Source organism: Ceratosolen solmsi, unplaced genomic scaffold (assembly GCF_000503995.2).
Source record: "Ceratosolen solmsi marchali unplaced genomic scaffold, CerSol_1.0 scaffold10, whole genome shotgun sequence".
Classification (NCBI taxonomy): Eukaryota; Metazoa; Arthropoda; class Insecta; order Hymenoptera; family Agaonidae; genus Ceratosolen; species Ceratosolen solmsi.
Window position 1 is genome coordinate 2,455,975 of NW_011948412.1, and position 18,726 is coordinate 2,474,700.

At 20.7% G+C, this 18,726-nt stretch overlaps 1 protein-coding gene across 1 annotated transcript; it reads right to left on the reverse strand.

The window, feature by feature from the left end:
- Positions 1–1,401: 1,401 nt before the first annotated feature.
- LOC105366934 (uncharacterized) lies at positions 1,402–17,881 on the reverse strand. Its single transcript, XM_011505581.1, has 4 exons — positions 17,701–17,881; positions 2,784–2,934; positions 2,328–2,483; positions 1,402–1,612 (listed from the first exon to the last, which is right to left on the reverse strand). The coding sequence occupies exons 1-4, from the start codon at positions 17,767–17,769 to the stop codon at positions 1,515–1,517; spliced, it is 474 nt and encodes a 157-aa protein (XP_011503883.1). The 5' UTR covers positions 17,770–17,881; the 3' UTR covers positions 1,402–1,514.
- Positions 17,882–18,726: the final 845 nt, after the last annotated feature.

The window sequence follows — 18,726 nt, forward strand, 5'->3', positions numbered from 1 at the left end:
CCCATAATTCTAAAAACATAAAGATTATTTAGTATTACGATGTTAATGTGAAAAATATGTTTTTTTTTGTAAAAAAAATAAAAATAAGACAAAATTTGTCGAAGAAAAAAAATTTTATTCTTTTATTATAAATAACGCCATATCTAATTTTAAATAGTCGTTTTAATGTTGCACAACGATTAGAGGTTATATATAATTTAATTTTTTAATGAAATTATGTTATTTATATTAATTAAATTATGTTTTATAAATTATTTGTCTTATCAAGAGAAATAAATAAATGTTTATGTATAATTGAACACCTTTTTCCTAGATGTTATATTTATTTTTCGCAATAAAGTATAAGGATTACATTGATATTAAAAATGGATTTCTTAGGATACTAAAATTTTTGTTTTATAAAGTTTCTCTTCTAAAAATTCAACTATAATAACAAGTAAGTTATTTAAACAATTTATTATTTAATTTGAATAACAATATTTTAATGTAAATAATTGATATTAATAATACAATGGGAAAGTATTTACAATTTCAATATTATAAAATTTGTTAATAATCCTTAGCTTAGTTTTGTTTATTTTATTATTATTTTATCTTTTTATAAATAATAATTATTCAAAAATTTTAAATGCCAATAATGGGATTTCGATTAATGTTCAGTTAAAACAGAAAAGGAAGCACTTAACTGTTTAAAAATGAACACAAGATGCGCATGATCTTTGATAATGTTTATAAAAGGGCACGTCATAGTTTAGACTAATGGATAGTTGAAGAAGAGCTTTTAGATGTACACCTCCGCGTCGCTCTCCCCGTTTTCTCCGCCATAACATCACCTTTAGTCTCTCGTTTCTCTATACGTAACCTCATTCTATTACAAAAGCAAAGTTACAATATCTTACTCCCTCTCATGAGATATATCCGACTTAGTTTGCATTATAAAGTGATAATAGTCTGCACAATACTTCCTTTATTATAGGTGGAAGGCTCTTCTTCACGATATTGCAAAATTACTGTAATACTTCACTTTTGGAAAAATTATTTATACTACAAAAAATATATAGTTTAAAAATTTATTTATATCTGTATATTTCTACAAATATTTAATGAAAAATTTCATCAATATTTCTAATTAATTAATATTGAAATTCATGAATTTTATAATATGAAATAATCAATCATTTTAAAAATTCCAGATATTTATTCTGAAGAAATATTCTTTTATAGGAATATTAATAAAAATATGTATGAATATCAGTTTAAATATAGAATTTATCAATGAATCAAAACCTTTCCATTATTGAACAATAATAAATGCAACAAATGTAAACTGTAGAAAATTTTTAAATAATTTAGATTTTACTTTAATTTGAAAATTTAAGAAATTTCATTATTTTTTCAAAATACAATTACATTTTTATTTTTTTTTTCTTGTAAAAATAACAATGAAATTCATAATAAACTTTACTGTTATCATAAAGACAATACATAAAACTAAAAACAGGATATAAATCCCATTAAATCAAGTCATCTTTTGGATGCATTCCATCATTATCATCTTTCATTATTATTAGTCCTTTTAAATGTTTCATAATCAATTGTAAAAACTTGGAATCTGAAAAAATAATATTTTTATTCGATTCATATTAAAATAAATTTTTAAATAATATGTCAGTTAAATGTTTAAAATAAAAATGATTTTAAAAGTACAGTATTCAATAAAAGAGAGTTACATTAAATAAGTAGCAAATAGATTTTCAATTTTGATTTTTGATGTTTATATTGATTCTCGAGAATAAAATTAAAGGAAAATAAATATTTCTAGGTTTATAAAATCTTTAAGAATTATTTTTACTAAAAGATTAAATTAAAATTTAAAAATTAAAATCAATAATAAAAATATATATATATATATAATATTTATAATATATTGTTTTGAAAATTGTTTGTATTTCTAATAAAATAAATGATTATATTTTAAAACTTGTTTAAAACTGCCTTTTATTGTGGTTTGTATTATTATAAAACATTATTAACTGTAATTATGTAACGTTCCTATTTATTAAAAACGTTATATTTATAATTGTCGAATACTGAAAAGATATCAAGTAGCTTTAATAATATGATATATTCTAAAAATATTATATCTTTTTCTGGAATCAATCAAATTTATAATACGAAAGATAAAGAAAATATTATAAAATGTGCTGTCAATAATTTACAATTATCTTCATTATTTACGATTTGAAAAAAAATGATAATATAACATGACAAGTTTAAATTAAAGTTAAAATATATCATATATTATACAATAGATTTTCAATATTAACCTTTAAGATTTGTATTAACATTCTCGTTTAGGCTATCCAAGTCATCAAAATCATCGTCAAGGTGTGGTTGGTTCATAACATCCACCGATGGTACAGGCGTACGCAAATGTGGATTGGTTGGATACCATGGGTAGTTATAATATCCGACAGGTTTTTCTTTTAAAGTATATGTATGTGAATAAGGATTGTGCGGTATTTTATCCAGATTTATGGGAGAAGGTATATTTGTAGAATAATAATTTGGAAGTAATTTATCTGATCGTTGTGGTAGAGGTACGTTTGCAAATGGGAAGATCGGAGTTGGTCTAAAGTTATTAGGCTGTACAAATTGATAAAATTTTTGAATAGGATTGTTTTTATTGGGTTCGATAACTCTTTGCGATTCGTAATATATTTGCCATGGTGCGATTTGTGGGATTTGTGAAGGCAAATATCCATCTGATTTAAAATTTTTACCGGGACGTGCGTATGGAGATATCCATGGATTATATCCTATTTGTTGGTATTTTGGTTCGCTGTACATCCAATTTGGTTGTTTGATTGATGAGCGATAATCATTAACTGGCAAAAGATATTGTTGTCCGTAGCTCGCGTGTATTTGTTCCATCTGCGCACAGTAATTACACAAAACTAAAATATAATTATTTTAAAATAATTATAAAATTAACTAAACAATATAATAATATGTCTATATAAAAAATATAATATATATTAAAAAATTACTTTTAATAAATAATTACTATAATACAATATTAATTTATATGAATATATATAATTATAACATAATTCTATATTATGTTCTCATTATTATCAGTATATTAAGATTGTTTATATTATTTTTATCGATATATTAAATTGATTTTAAATTATTTAGTTAAGCCAAAAAAATTTTTATTATTTATACTATATATAATAAAAATTGAAAAAATAAATAAACAAATTTAATTGAACATATGCAGATGCATATAAGTTTCTTTATTTTTGACCAGTAACTTCATTTAATAGATCTGTTGTATACGTTTTGTAACATATATATACAATAGAAAATTAAGTGGATTACAGTCTCATTATCAATAATATTTTGATTCATTAAATTATATTTTTTAATACATTCTGCAAGATGAAAAATATTATTAGTATATTTCTTATCATGATATTATGAACAATTAAAAACTTGATAAATTGTATAAAAACCTGAAATATGTGATAAACATGTTTGAAGTTAATAATACAATTATTATTATTAATAACGTTATATTTTTCTTAAAATTTATTTATTTACTTCACTATTTCAGACAATATTATTAATTTTATTTAAATCTTGTAAAATATTTTACACAATGTAATAAAAATATGATTAATGCAAAATTATTTGCTAAATTAAAACAATGAAGAGATAGTTTGGTCAAATTCATGTTGAAAGCAATATAATTACAAAATTAAAAAATTGTGATAATGAAAAAAATAAGAAAATAATTATTTTAAAATCTATAATTTAATTTTGGATTTTTTAATTGAATTTGTAAGTTTTAATAATTATTAAGGCTTATACGAAAGTTTTTATCTTCAGAATAGTTTATTTATAATTATTTGATTTAAAATTTGATAGTAAATCAAATTATTATAAATTTGATAAAATAGTTAAATTTTACTTATGTCAACAAATTTAATACTTTTATGATCTATAAATTTTCAATAGAAATATTAATATTATACTTTTTTAAGAATCTTGAATTTCTGTAATAAAAAATTAGGTTTTTTTAACTATATTATAAAAAATTAATACTAATTAAAAGGATTTATATAATTTCATACTTATGCATTCAAGTGGTAAGTTTTTTATATGTATTGAAATATCGAGATGTATTAATTTTGATCTATTTACATTGGTTTAATAGTTTGAAATTGAAATTGTTTGGAAAAATCAAGAGTTTTGCAAAACAAAAATAGTTAATAATTAAAAATTATATCGAAATAAAAAAAAAAGAATTATCTGACATAAAAAGGTTTCATACTTTTACTCTAAATACGAATATTAAAAAAGCTATTTAATTGCTTCAATTAATCTGATTATTTTTCAATTTGAGGTGTTAATTTTAATATTTATGCAAATAAAAATATTTAGTTTCAACCTATTATTGCTTATTAAATTTTCGTTGCAAAATAAACTTTATGTACAGATTGAGAAAATAGATTATTAAATCGATAAATCTAGAATTTGTTAATCAAGTTTAATACTGTTAATTATTAATAATAATTTTTATGGACATTCTGACTATTATAATAATCATTTAAAGCGATTTTTGAAAATGAATGCTTAATGATAGCATTTATCGTTCCTGAATAATATTTCGTTTAGATAATAATAATAAATAATAAAGATGCACTTTAGTTTAAACTTTATATTAATTTATATCTTCATTGGATACCTGCAACCATCAAGGAAATTAAGAAAAACCTAAACATTATTTAAAGTGTACAATATTTAGTCGATTTATGAAAAAGCAGAGTATAATATAAATATGTTTTCAAAGAAGAGATTAACTGTTTTAATAACTAATTAAATAATTCATATAAGAGCGATACATATTATTATTTATAGTTAGTATTTTATAGTAATTTATAGATAGTATTATTCATTATATATATTATGTATAAAGTATACAAATATTTCAATATTCCTTAAAACTACATTGATTTATTCATTGTACTACATAATATTTTTTGTATTTCTTAGAGAGACAGAGATAGATACAGAGATGGAGAGAGAGAGAGAGAGAGAGAGAGATACATTTGTTCTAGGATGTAAGTTCATGTATGTGAAACTTGGATTTTGGTGGTAATTTTCTTGTAACATTCAATAAATTTTTTTAAGTTATCTCATAATATACATTACACATTCTATAATTGCATTAAAGTAATAAAATTCATATATCTTTGAAATTAATCAGATTTAAATTAGTTCTTTTGACAATTTATTATAATGTGATTCTAATATGCAGATGGTTGAGTATATAATTATTTTCAATTTTACTTGTAACTTGAATTCGAACCATAAATTTTATATACTCAATGAATTAACAAACATTAATATATTCATACCACCTATCTGTAAGAATATTATATTTTTCGATCTATTAATTACGAAATCAGTTTTTCCATCTGTCTATCTATTTGAATTGGATTTACTTATTCTTTCTGTCTGTTTGTCTGTCTGTCGTTCTCTCTCTCTCTCTCTCTCTCTCTCTCTGCCCCTCAATTATCCTTTCTAATAATTTATTTTTGTATTTTCCTCTACATTTTTGCGATACAATAAATTTTTTATAATTCAAATAATTTAATTCATTTCAATACAAATACAAAGTCCATGAAATTTTGTTCGTGGCATTATAAATTAAATAACATAATCAATATATTTGAAAGTAAAGATAATAAATATTACATATGATTTAGTTAATGTGTGTTGTTTAAATAAATTAAAATTTTTTAAATATTTTGTTATAAAAGTTAGAAATTATTTTTAGAGAAATATTAATTTTTTTAACTGTTTATTCAGATTCTGTTTCATAGATGTTTATTTAACTGACAATAAATAACTATGTCATGTTTAAAGAATATTTGAGCATAATAATAAATTTTCACTAAATAACAACAATTATATCTTCATATACAAGTTTCATTAAGTTTATATTAAGTATTTCTGGCAAATATTAATGTCATTAATTTAGAAATTAATATGACAAATTCAAATTATTTGCTAACTTTCAAATGATTAATTTTTCCACTTTTTTATGGAAACTTATGTATGCTACAGAGTTAAGTATATAAAGCATTGTATTATTAACGAGTTTGTATAAAAGAAGAACCTCTTTTAATTTAATTTAATTTAATTCACCTTATGTTAGTGAACATTTTGAAATTCAATTGACTGATCAATGATAAATCCAGTACGTTATTTTTGTTATATAAATTTAAATTCATTATCAATTATATATAAATTTTATACTTTATTTAATGGAAAGATTTATTGCCTTTACAAATGTATTGTTGCTGCAAGTTTCATGGCAAGTTTTTCACTGAATCGATATTCATATCAAAGTCATAGGTTCAAGTCTAAGGAAATATAGTTTAAAAAACTATATTTGTACTGTAATAAGAATTATTCGAATTTAATGAATGTAATTTAGAAATATAAAGCACTGTGAAATATTAATAAATATGTTTATGATAATATGTCATATTTTTAATATTTACGTTATTTTAAAAAGTCTTTTTTTTTACAATTTCTTAATATACTTTGTAAAAGTTGAATAATGTATAGTTGAAATCAATAGTATTATTGATTTATAACATTAAGTAATGTTAGTATTAAATAATGATAGTTTTTAAAATGATTCTTTTTCACTTATTGAGTATGGGATATTAGTTTAAGTATTTACTTTCCTATATTTTGCGCAACATGATAGGTTACATTAAATTAGAAATTCTGCAGTAATTATCAAACTAAGATAGATTTTTATAAATCATAATGAAATGATTTAATAATACAAATAAATTAATATTATCACTTCCAAAGCACAATACGTTGTTAAAATTACTAATAAAACAATCTCACATTTTTACAGAATAAAATAATTATTAATCTGTAAATTATTTATATTCTTACATTTCAAATTTAAATTGTATACCTTCAAAAGAATTTATTAAACATATCTAAAATATATAAAATATGATAAATTAATATAAATTAAGTGCAATATACATATACATATATATATATATATATATATAATGATTTATTTAAGAATATGTGAGCAATAGAAAAGCATAGAATTCCATTTGTTAATTATTGATTAAAATCTATTCAAATATTTTTATAAGTTAGTAATGCAAAACTAGCAAACCTTCTTCTTAATTCTAAATTTTGAAAAAATGATTAACTTCTGAAAAGATATAAAATACAAAAACAGATTTGTAATTTATGAGATGCATAGTGTGGGAATTTCTTTTTTATATATGACAAAGCATAATTTTAACCTTATGTATAATTTGTTATTACATCATAAGTAATAGATTTAATATGAGATATATTGTTCATTATAAATTCTACACTTTTTTTACAAACTATATTCGTACTCGTATGTAATTTAACTCTATTAGACATGATAATAATTTATAGTATAAGTTACTTTATAACCATTTCATTTCTAAAAGTTATAATGAACTTTCTCGTAGGATTCCTCGGAATTTTGCAAGAAAAGCTAATTACTTTTTTCACGACACTATGGGTAATGGTATAATACGAATCTATATTATGCAATAGAAAATTTTACTTTTTAAGTCTATTAGCAAGATAATGAAATGCTATAATTGCTTTTAATTATACATAGTATTTAGAAATAATTTATTACTGTAGCGTACAAGTTTATTTAGAAAACATAGGAAGAAATCTGATTAATATAGCTAGTATAAGTAAATCATTAAAAATGTCAACTTCTATGTTTATAATAGAATCTATATGTTAAAATATTTAATTGAATTTATAAATAAATAATGTAAATAAATAGTATGAATTTAAGAAGATAAGTATGATATAATATAATTTTGCAGTTTTAATCGTAATACACTTGTTATTATAATCTTCAATTCAAATCATATTTAAAAAGAATTAAATATGGATAAATAAGATAAATTAAATTTAAAATAAATTATAAAAAGTTAAGCATACATATTATTATGTAAAAAATTCTGTAAATTATAATTTTTCTGAAGAATAAAAGTATAATTTGAATTCTGAAGAATAAAAGTTTTAATAAAAAATATATATTAAAAAAAAGTATAAATAACAATCTTTCAAATTCATATTATCAATACGAGATATAGATCATATTATTAAACTGAATAAATGCATCATAAAAGTTAGTATAAATATGATAAAAAGAAAAAGAAAAAACCTGGAACTTAATATAAGGAATCTTGCAATGCGGTATTAAACATTAATGATTTATTTGATCAAGTATCACACACTTTCAATAAATGATTTGATGTTCATTAGTATCAAACTCAAAAATCATATCATATAATTTATACATTGAAACTTGTATAAAATAATTTATTTTTAAAAAATACTTTCACTTATAACAATTAATGGAAATGAAACTGAATTAATGAATGTACATTTAAATAGATCAATTTAATATACAATAGAACAATTGATTTATCTTCTTACAAGTTTTTAAGTAAATAGTTTTTTTATAAAATAAAGAATTTGTATGATAATTTTATTTATATTGTTCAATTCAAAACTTAATAATTGAAAAAAAATTACGTTATTTTATATTTTAGATCTGACTTACTTCGAAAACAGAGTAGACAGTAATATTAAATGTATTACAATTCAAAATAATATATTTCCTCATGCTGATTTCATATTAAGTCTAAGTTAACAAGATCTAAAAGAATTTTATTAATAAATGAAAATTAATTATTATTTCATTTATATAAAACTTAACTAAACCATTGAAATAAATTATTCTTAAATTGAGATATTAATATAATATTGTCATTGCTTTATGATTTGAAAATAAAAAATATACTAAATTGTTATTTTAACCGATAAGGCTTTGTTGAAATTTTTTACATGTTCGAATTAGTGAAATGCTAGATATTCCATCAAAACTAGTTAAAAATACTTTGTGTATGGTTTATTAGGTATTAGGTATTCAATTTAAACTAAGGAATCTTTTAAAAAACTAATAACTTACTAAATTAATTTAAATGAAATATATTTTATAAAAGAACCAAATTATATATGAAAAAGGCTTGATGATAATTTTAATTGAGAAAAACGGAATATAGATGATTATAATAACCAGTTATTAATATTTTATTACTCCTTTGATAATATTATTGCTAAAATACTATACTGTTGATAGATAGTATTATTATAAAATATATTATCGATTATATTATATTTTAGATGTATACTTATGAATTATTATACTATATTTATTAATATAGCTTTTATTGAAAAATAAAATTAATTTCCTGAATGTTATAATTGGATGCTTAGCTGCAGACACAATATATCAAATCGTTATTAATTTCGGTAATATATGCTCTTAAAAGCCATTTAACTCATAATAGTCTGTAATGATTAAATTATACAGATAGAGATAACTAAGAGAATAACTGTAATATAAATATGTTCATGAATATTCTTGTATATTAAACTGGAGTGTACATCATATTTAGTAAAATAAGAATAAAATAAAAACGTTCTTTTCTTTAATTTAACATAAAAAGTTGATAAAAATCAAATAATTTTTTTAATTAATTTGAATTCAAACATTATAAATAAATATTGTTTGTAATATTTTACAATTTAATTGAAAACTTATTGTATATATTAGATTTATCTTTTCATAATATTATTAATTTTTTATTGAACTGAATATAAGAAATAATTATGCGAAAGCATTAAACTTTTAATCTAATTGGTTCTAGAATATTGAAAAAGGCCATGTGTAAGAAATGAGAATTATGCAGACTTATATGCTAGTGTAACCAAGGTATACCATAGTTTAGTTTTTGATTTGAAATTTAAATTAATGTTGAAAATTATATGAAAACATAGAATTTGCCAATGATTTTTAATGTGAATAATTTTCTTCCAATCAGGAACAAATAACGTGGGCTCTTGTGTATTCCTTCAACACGGGTACATATTCATCCACTTATGTGGTATGGAATAAGAGCAAATCCAGTCGGTCATCGCAATAACCCAATTCTTAATTCGTTAGTAAATGTAATATTGTAGGTAAACTGTCATTCATTTGCAAATTTCATGTGATGTTGACACCCCCGATTGTTTACAAAAGTAAGAATGTATTTTACTAATACTATAAAAATTGAACAATGAAACATAACCTTTGGCATATGCTAAATTCTATATTATATGATAAAAATAGAAAAATAGAGTGAAACAGGCACAGAGGTGGAATAGATAGAATGGGGCGGTTGAGTGTGGATGATACCGAACTAGTGCTGATTATATGAATAGTTCATTATTTAGAAGTAACTGAAATTTTTTTACTAATTATGGAATGAATTCTCAATAAATATTTATCATGGTTTTCTTATAAAGATTTTCAAATTCTTTGTCGCAAAATAATTATATAGAAACAATAAATTTTCTAAAAACTTGTTATTTAATATAAAAATATTTTTCTATATTTTTCTGTTTAATAAATGTATGAACAGATTATAAATATTATTAACGAATTATATCTTTCTTGATATTTTAATATTTGTATAATTTGATATTGAAATTTAACATGTAGTACAAGTTATTGTTATAGAGCAATTAAAAAACAAAGTTCATTAATTTAATTTACAAAATTATAAAGAAAGCATAGTATTTGAAGTACTAATATATAAAAATATTATATTAAGCTTCATAAATAATTAATAAACTCAAATAGTATTTTGAAATTTATAACTGAAAAATGCAATTTTGTGCATTTTTATAATTTTGATATTTTAATTGAGTAATTTTAATATATATATATATACAATATATACATATTCTACATATTATACATTAATTTCACATATTTTATATATTTGAATAAATTCTTTTCAAGCTATCTAATTTAAATTATAAATATAAGAATATAAATTAATATATAGATTCATTATTTTATGTCTGTAGTGAAATGCTTGTTATGCTGTAAAATCATAGATTGTTGTATTAGTCAGTCTAATCAATTCTATTGAATTCATACTATTATAAATATTAGTAATGATAGAAACATTATACAATATTTAATTTTAATTAATTCTCAAATTCATAGTACTATTTTATACGTTCTCTTCAAAATATTTTTTATTATTAGAAAATTTTAATAATTTAATAGAATACATTATCATAATATCCTTTTATTTTAATTTTATTTTACCTATTTTTATGAGTGTAGATTTATTCAGTATAAAATTAATAATATTTAATAAATACAAGAAGTGGTTTTAGAAATTACAAATGTCCTTATTTTTCAATTAAACATTTACTGTTAACAATTAGGTAAATTAACAATCTTTTTAATTTTAACAAGTTACTATATAAAATTAAATTGACATTCAAATTTTTTTTAACTTTCAAAATTGTCTTTATTGTTTTAATCAAAATATATAAGAAGCAAGTGTCAAGAAATCTTGATTTAAGAAATTTATTATTCAGATTTTCTAATTTATATATGTTTACTGCTAAGATAAATAGTTACAAAAAGTGATTAAAAACTTTAAGATTTTTTAATATTGCAAGTTAATCGTATAATTTGATGTCTACTAATTTAGGTTGTTTCATATTAATCCACAATATAACAATATAGCAGAACTGTGTTTTGAGATTTTATGTATTTGTTATATTCACTTTCTTTACTTTATCTCATTACAATCGTATTCTATAATAGTAAAATATTTATGCTTAATGTTTTAGTGTATAACTTTCCATCTATTGAAATTATAAGATAAGACTTTAGCATTATAATTTGAACAATTTATTTTTTGTCAAAGTTCACAAATTATATAACATTACATCGATTTAGTCTTTATGATATACTTCTTTATTTGTAATTGCTTAGTTCATTTTATAAGTCTTTAGTTTACTCCATAATTTTATATTAAAAATTTCTGTAAATATATATTACTCATAAAGTACTTTATTTAAATATCTTATTTCTTAATGAGTCTATATAAAAGGAAGAAATTTTAATTTAATTTATTATTTTTTAAAGTTAATAATCTTGTTAAGTGCAATAGATACTCTAGCGATTCTAACATATATTCATAAATGAAGAGTTAAAAAATATTTTTGTACAGAATTAATATTGGTAGTAGCTTACAACAAACGATATATCCTGTCATTAAGAATATTGTATTAAAATTAATTAAAAAAACAAAATATTAATGAGCTACCCAAACCTTAATGCTCTTGGATTTAATACTTGATAAAGTAACGCATAAAATAATATAAAAAACTTGAAAATTTTCTATTTTGAATTCTATTGAAATATTCTATTTATATGTATTATTTTTATTATATAAATACTAATATAAAATATAAAGAGCAAAGAAAAATTTAATTAAACTTTTCGTAAGTGTATCCATTATAAATATAACTTCATAGTCATTTCAAAAAAGTTTTTATTTCTTTATAATAAATTAAAATATTTTAAATAATTAGAATTATGCAAAAAGTAATTATGATATATCTTAATAGTCCGATTTTTATATTACTTCAATTAATTAATGTTTTTAAAGTTATTAAATTATAAAATTATTATGTTATTGATTATTGGCATTATGATTGGCATAATTGATTATGCCCATTGGCAATTAAGAAGTTTTTAATATTATCTTTTTTATAGTGTTTTACTAAACATATAAATCAGAATGAAATATTTAAATAATATTAAAATAAAATAACTAATTTACGAGTTGAAAATTCTTTACTAATAAAACGTATATAGTATTATTAATTATATAGATTTATTCTAATTTTGATCAAAATCATAGTCAATTTTAATAATATTTTTTGATAAACAGTGGAAAAAGATAATTAAAAATAGTGAAAAATTGAATGTAACATTTTTATTATGAAATGCTAAAAACGAAGAAACCGTATTTTTACAAAATTCCGATACTAAAATTAATATACGAAAAAATTTCTTCAAGTGACGCTGGCCCTGGTATTCAATCTCACCGCTACAATTGACCTAAAACAAAAAAACCAAACTGTTTATATTCAGTATGTCAAAAACTAAAGGAATGCAACTATCTAGAAATATTTACTAATATATGTTATGAATATTTAAATGAAAATCAAATTTTTTAACACATTAAAATATTTTAAAATCAGTATAAAATATCAGTTATTTATCAAAATATTATGATTACAAATGTTTTTTCGTTACTTAATCATAAAATTACTAGTCCAAAAATATATATTAATGTAGAACGATTTTTCTCTTCTTAAGATAGATACTATAAATATTCTAATTTTTTTTAATTTTTAATTAGTTTTCTCTGATATGACTATGATTTTGATCGGATTAAAATATTTGTGATAATTGTATTTAAGCTAAAAGAAAATATTAAAAAGGGGATTAAGGATTTAATAAGGGCTTATATATTATAAAATAAAGTATTTTGTCTTTTGTTACAATGTTTGATGAAATAATTAATATCAATTTTGAATAAAATTATTTAATTAAAACCAATAAAATAATGTACTTTAGAATTCTCATGAAAACAAAAAGTAAAGCTATATTTCCAACTTATTATTGAATTATAATTAATATTTAGTTTGTATTTTCATACATTCATGATTCTAATTAAAATTATTAAATTCAATATTATTTAATGCTATTATTATAGAATTGTATTGAATAACATTTAAGGATATTTAAAGACTAAATTTTGATTCAACATATAATGTCATTATTATATATAATTCATACTTTAAGGTTTTTGTTTGATAATGAAATCGATGTTCAGTTGAACATTCATGCGCCAATGAGTAAACAATAACATATAATTATTTTTTATATTCAAAAATTATGTAACGATGAACATTAACATACTGAAATACCTTATCAATAATTAATTAATATATTTGAATTTTATTATTCAATATTTATTCTTTAATTAAATGAATAGCATATTAATAGGATGAGAATAGTTTTTAAAATTTATTATTATTAAAGATTTTACATTTAATATTCACGATGTAAATATTATTACATATATTTTTAATCTATACATAACTTATACTTTTATTTTTTATTAAATAGTGTTAGAAAATATTGTATATTATTTGATTATGAGATTTCTAATACTACGTATTTTTATATTAATTTTTTTAAATAAAAATTAATAAAAATTATAATAATATATTATATTTATGTTTTACTAATTTAAAACAACAAATTCGAAAGTAATAAAATGTCATTCCATCTCGCATATATATTTCAAATTCTATGACAGTATGTCACAAATATATATATATTGATCTATATAAACTCTTTAAATATATACGTAAACATGTTATATATATATATATATATATATATATATATATATATGTATATAATGAAATCTTCTCTATAGCTTATTATAAAGTTATATATTTTGAGTCCCCTCAAATATAATTCTCTGAAATTATATTAATTATAAATGACTTATTTATTACAACAAACAATTAAGATAATTAAATTTATAATTAAAGCGAGAAAAATTCTATTGTCGTTCTATTAAAAAAAAAATTTTAAGTTATTTCTTGATTTGAAATTTTTATTTAAAACTACAAATACACATTTTTTAATTACTTTAAAAATTCCAATTTGTTGTAAAGAACTATTTTAAAAATAATTAATAATTATTATATATAGATACGGATATAGAATTGATTAGAGTACTCGCTAATTAATGAAATTTCCAATTTTAATTCTTCAACAAAAATATACTATTTATAATCTGTTTAAATAAATGTACTTTTAATAAATTCTTATTATATTTGCAATTCAATTAATTTACTGATCTTATATATATAGAATATATATTATATAACTGTATTATATATTTTAGAATATTATTTGTAGAATTAGTAAATAAATTAATTAGAAAATAGAAAGGAATTTAAGTTTATGATTTTTTTTAATGTAATAAGAAATATGCAATTTTATATACGTATTCTTTATATTTTTTTCGATTAGTTTGGAACTTTTTGTTCAAAATGTTAATACTATGGCTCTACGAAGTGAAATACTTTATCTGTCACCTATTTCTAAATGCATGTTTTTCACTTACTGTATAGAAAATAATTTCTAATATAAATAATAAAATAAGATTTGAGTAACAATGCCAACAAACTTTTTCTATGTATGGTATATTTAGCAATGCAATACAGTTTAAAAAACTAAATTTTTTAATAATTAGCTCATATTATGAAAACTTCTATTAATTAACAAATTTTATTGTACATAAATTGTTCATTGAAAATTTCAAATGACAAATTTAATTTTCTTTATTAAATTTAATTAAAAATATTATGTTAAAAAAATACTTTTCAAATTTTGTAATTAATAGGTTACTATTACATAATTTAAGATATGAAATAATTCTTTTTGAATTTACAAACCCATCTTCTTAATATATGTATTCAATATAATAAAAAAACATTTTTCTATCTATTTATGTATATATATATATTTGTATGCGTGCGTGCGTGCGTGCGTTTGTGTGTGTGTGCAGACGTGCATGGGTGTACATAATAGATATCATTTTGTCACATAAGTGCATTACAATTATAATATAATATGAATATAAACATGTTAAAAAAATCAGTAAATAAATTTGTACATATAATTTAAATTGTATTTATCGTTGAATTATTTTGACCTATATGTAAAATTCTTACGTAATTATGTTCTATAATAATTTTAAATTGGTTTAAGACAATAAATATTATATAATTTTATTTTAGACAATATATAGATTATATTATATAGAATAGAAAATAATAATGTAGAAAGTTCTATTTTGATCACTGCAATTATAATGTCAATAAATTTCAACAAATTTAGAATATGTATACAGTTCATAAATCAATCTGCTATATTAAAAGAATAATATGGTAGTTAATTAAATAGAATAATTAATTTCAATTAAAGTACATATATATATATTCTATATATCGTCTGTAAATCTTAATCACAAAGCTATTAATATATGGCCACTAATATAAAAGTATTATAAAAGAATTATTTAAATAATTAAATTTTATATTTTTGTAATTTTTTTTATTATATATGCATGAACATTTTGTTTATGAAAGTTGCATAAAAATTATAAAGCTAAATATGAAAAAATTAACCAACAATTGTAAAAAAATTACAATATTACAGAACAACTATGTTATTGAAAACATCTGTAAAATAGTCTTTGAATTGACAGATTTCATTCGTACAGAATTCGGTTAAATTTTGTGCATAATAAAAAATGATCATGTGTATATAAAAATTTAATATTTTTAAATGAATGTAATTTTAAGCAAAATTTATTTTTAAAAATCCAGGACAAAATGTTTAGAATTATAATTGTAATTTTCCAGACCATATTATTGAAAATATTTAATAAAATTGACGACATAATTTTTTTTTTCACAATATAAATGATTGCAGCAGAGTTGAATAAATATTGATTATACTAATTGATTTTGAGAAATAAGTATTATCATATACTCACTGTAATATAAATATATCGCACCCTATTCGAGAATAGAAATATTTATGGAATAAATTATATGTATAGGAAGAGATCCAAATATATATTTTATATATATATATATATATTAATCTTACAAAACGTATGTTAAGAAGTAGCAGCTTAAAGGATAATTAGTACATAGATGTATAATTCTTTTAAAACTTCGTTATAAATTGAATTTGTTAAAAAGTCATAAATATAATAATAAAACTTTTATACATATCCACTTATATATACTATTAATAAAATATAAAATTTGATATTTTTCTGTTTATGAAGGATATGTTGAAATTTAAACAAGCGCTCTACTTATACAAATTTAAAAATTTATAATAGTTATACATATTAAATTAAATATAGAGTTTGAGAAGACAATAAAGTATGTAAATAATAATTGGAATTCAATAACTTTTGTTATTTTTCTGACAATGAAAACACAAATATTTTTATGTAACTTGAAATAAAATTAAAAAATTTTATAGATATAAAATCTGAATATAAAAAAAAATGTATATGTATGTATATATATATATATATTATTCCCTATATATATGTATGCAAGTTTGAATGGATGTGTATTTATTGTGTGATATAAAATATTGTATATTTTTCTATCGAAACTATTGAATTAAAATGGAGTTTGCAAACCATATAAGTAATTGTCTAATAATTACCTCTTTATATATTATATTATGTGATCAATCAATGTTCATAAATTTAATTTTGGAAGAAAAACTAAGTTGAATATTAATAGACGATTCATAAATGAACGTAACGGAGACTTAACTAATTTATTATTTAAATTCCTTGTAATTAAGCTAAGGTATCATGATCTACGTGCCGAGAAACTAAAATTCAATTACCGACCAGCCTCGCCATCTACGTCGTTCCAGGAAATTAACGTCTGGCCAGAGGTTCTCCCAACTGCGAGCTACAAATAGTAGCACCGCGCCATCCTCGGTCGCGATTGCCTGGGCGTACCTCAGTTGTTCCCTTACTACTTAGAGGCCCGCGCGGAGAAGTAGTACAGACCAGCGTGCGTACATACCGAAAGGAGGAGCAGCGATGACGCCAACAGCATCCGGCCAGCAGTCATTGTCTTCTGTCTCTCTCTCATTTTCTCAATGCCAGTACGAACCTCACTGGCGATCTTTTTAAGGCTTCACACACTCTGCCCGTATAGATGATCGCACGCACGTACACGCGTAAAGACGATAACTCTCTCCCTAATCTTTTATTTACACGTATATGATCGAATGCAAAATTCAAACTCAGTAACATAAGTGTATGTAAATATATACAGAAGAACATACGTATTCATACATACACGTTTAAAGTACGTAGCATAAGAAAAAACGAGCGAGGAAAAAGTTTTCGAAGTTCTTACAATATAGAAAGTGTAATTGGCCATCGTTGGCTGTTCGTGTTGATCGAATTCGGCATGGTTGACGCGTATCAGCGCACGTTTCTCCTAAGTGCTCGATAAGATTTCATTATTAATTACGTCGAGGGTAGAATAGACAGAGAAAAATCGGAAAAAGAAAAAGAAAGTCAAATTAAATGAGAGGAATGTGCGCTTCGAAGGGTAGAAAATACGAATTTAGCGAATTTGAAAGATACTACATGAAAGAGAAAAGACGATTGACGTGAGATGAATCAGTTAGTATGAAAAGTTAAAACGTGATAGGAATATATGATTAGGGATTTATGTGAAATAAACGAGGTCTTAAGCATGAAAACAAATAAAACCGTTAATTTTTTTTATTGTTTATTTGTTTAATAAATTTAATGAATTTATGTCATAAATTTTGTGACTACTGATGGTTGTTAATATAAAATTATGCATCCTTAAAAATAATAATACATTTATTGATATATAAATTAAAGTTTAGATAAGTGTATACAATCAATTATTAAGATTTTTATGTTCAATTTCACTTAACTGATATTATGCATATACTTCGTCATTAAGTAAAATATAGAAGTACTCAGCTTTTTTATAATTAATTTGAAAGTAATTTTAAAACAAGGCCATTAAGTATCGTACAAGTGAAATAAATGGTACTATTGAAGA

What these genes read in the sequence shown, in the direction of transcription:
- LOC105366934 (XM_011505581.1), bottom strand. Translation starts at nt 17,769, where the DNA reads ATGAGAGAGAGACAGAAGACAATGACTGCTGGCCGGATGCTGTTGGCG. An exon ending in ATCTCCATACGCACGTCCCG is followed by an intron (nt 2,484 to 2,783) that starts GTAAAAATTTTA and finishes ATACTTTAAAAG; the next exon opens with AAAAACCTGTCGGATATTAT. An exon ending in TGTTAATACAAATCTTAAAG is followed by an intron (nt 1,613 to 2,327) that starts GTTAATATTGAA and finishes TTATTTTTTCAG; the next exon opens with ATTCCAAGTTTTTACAATTG.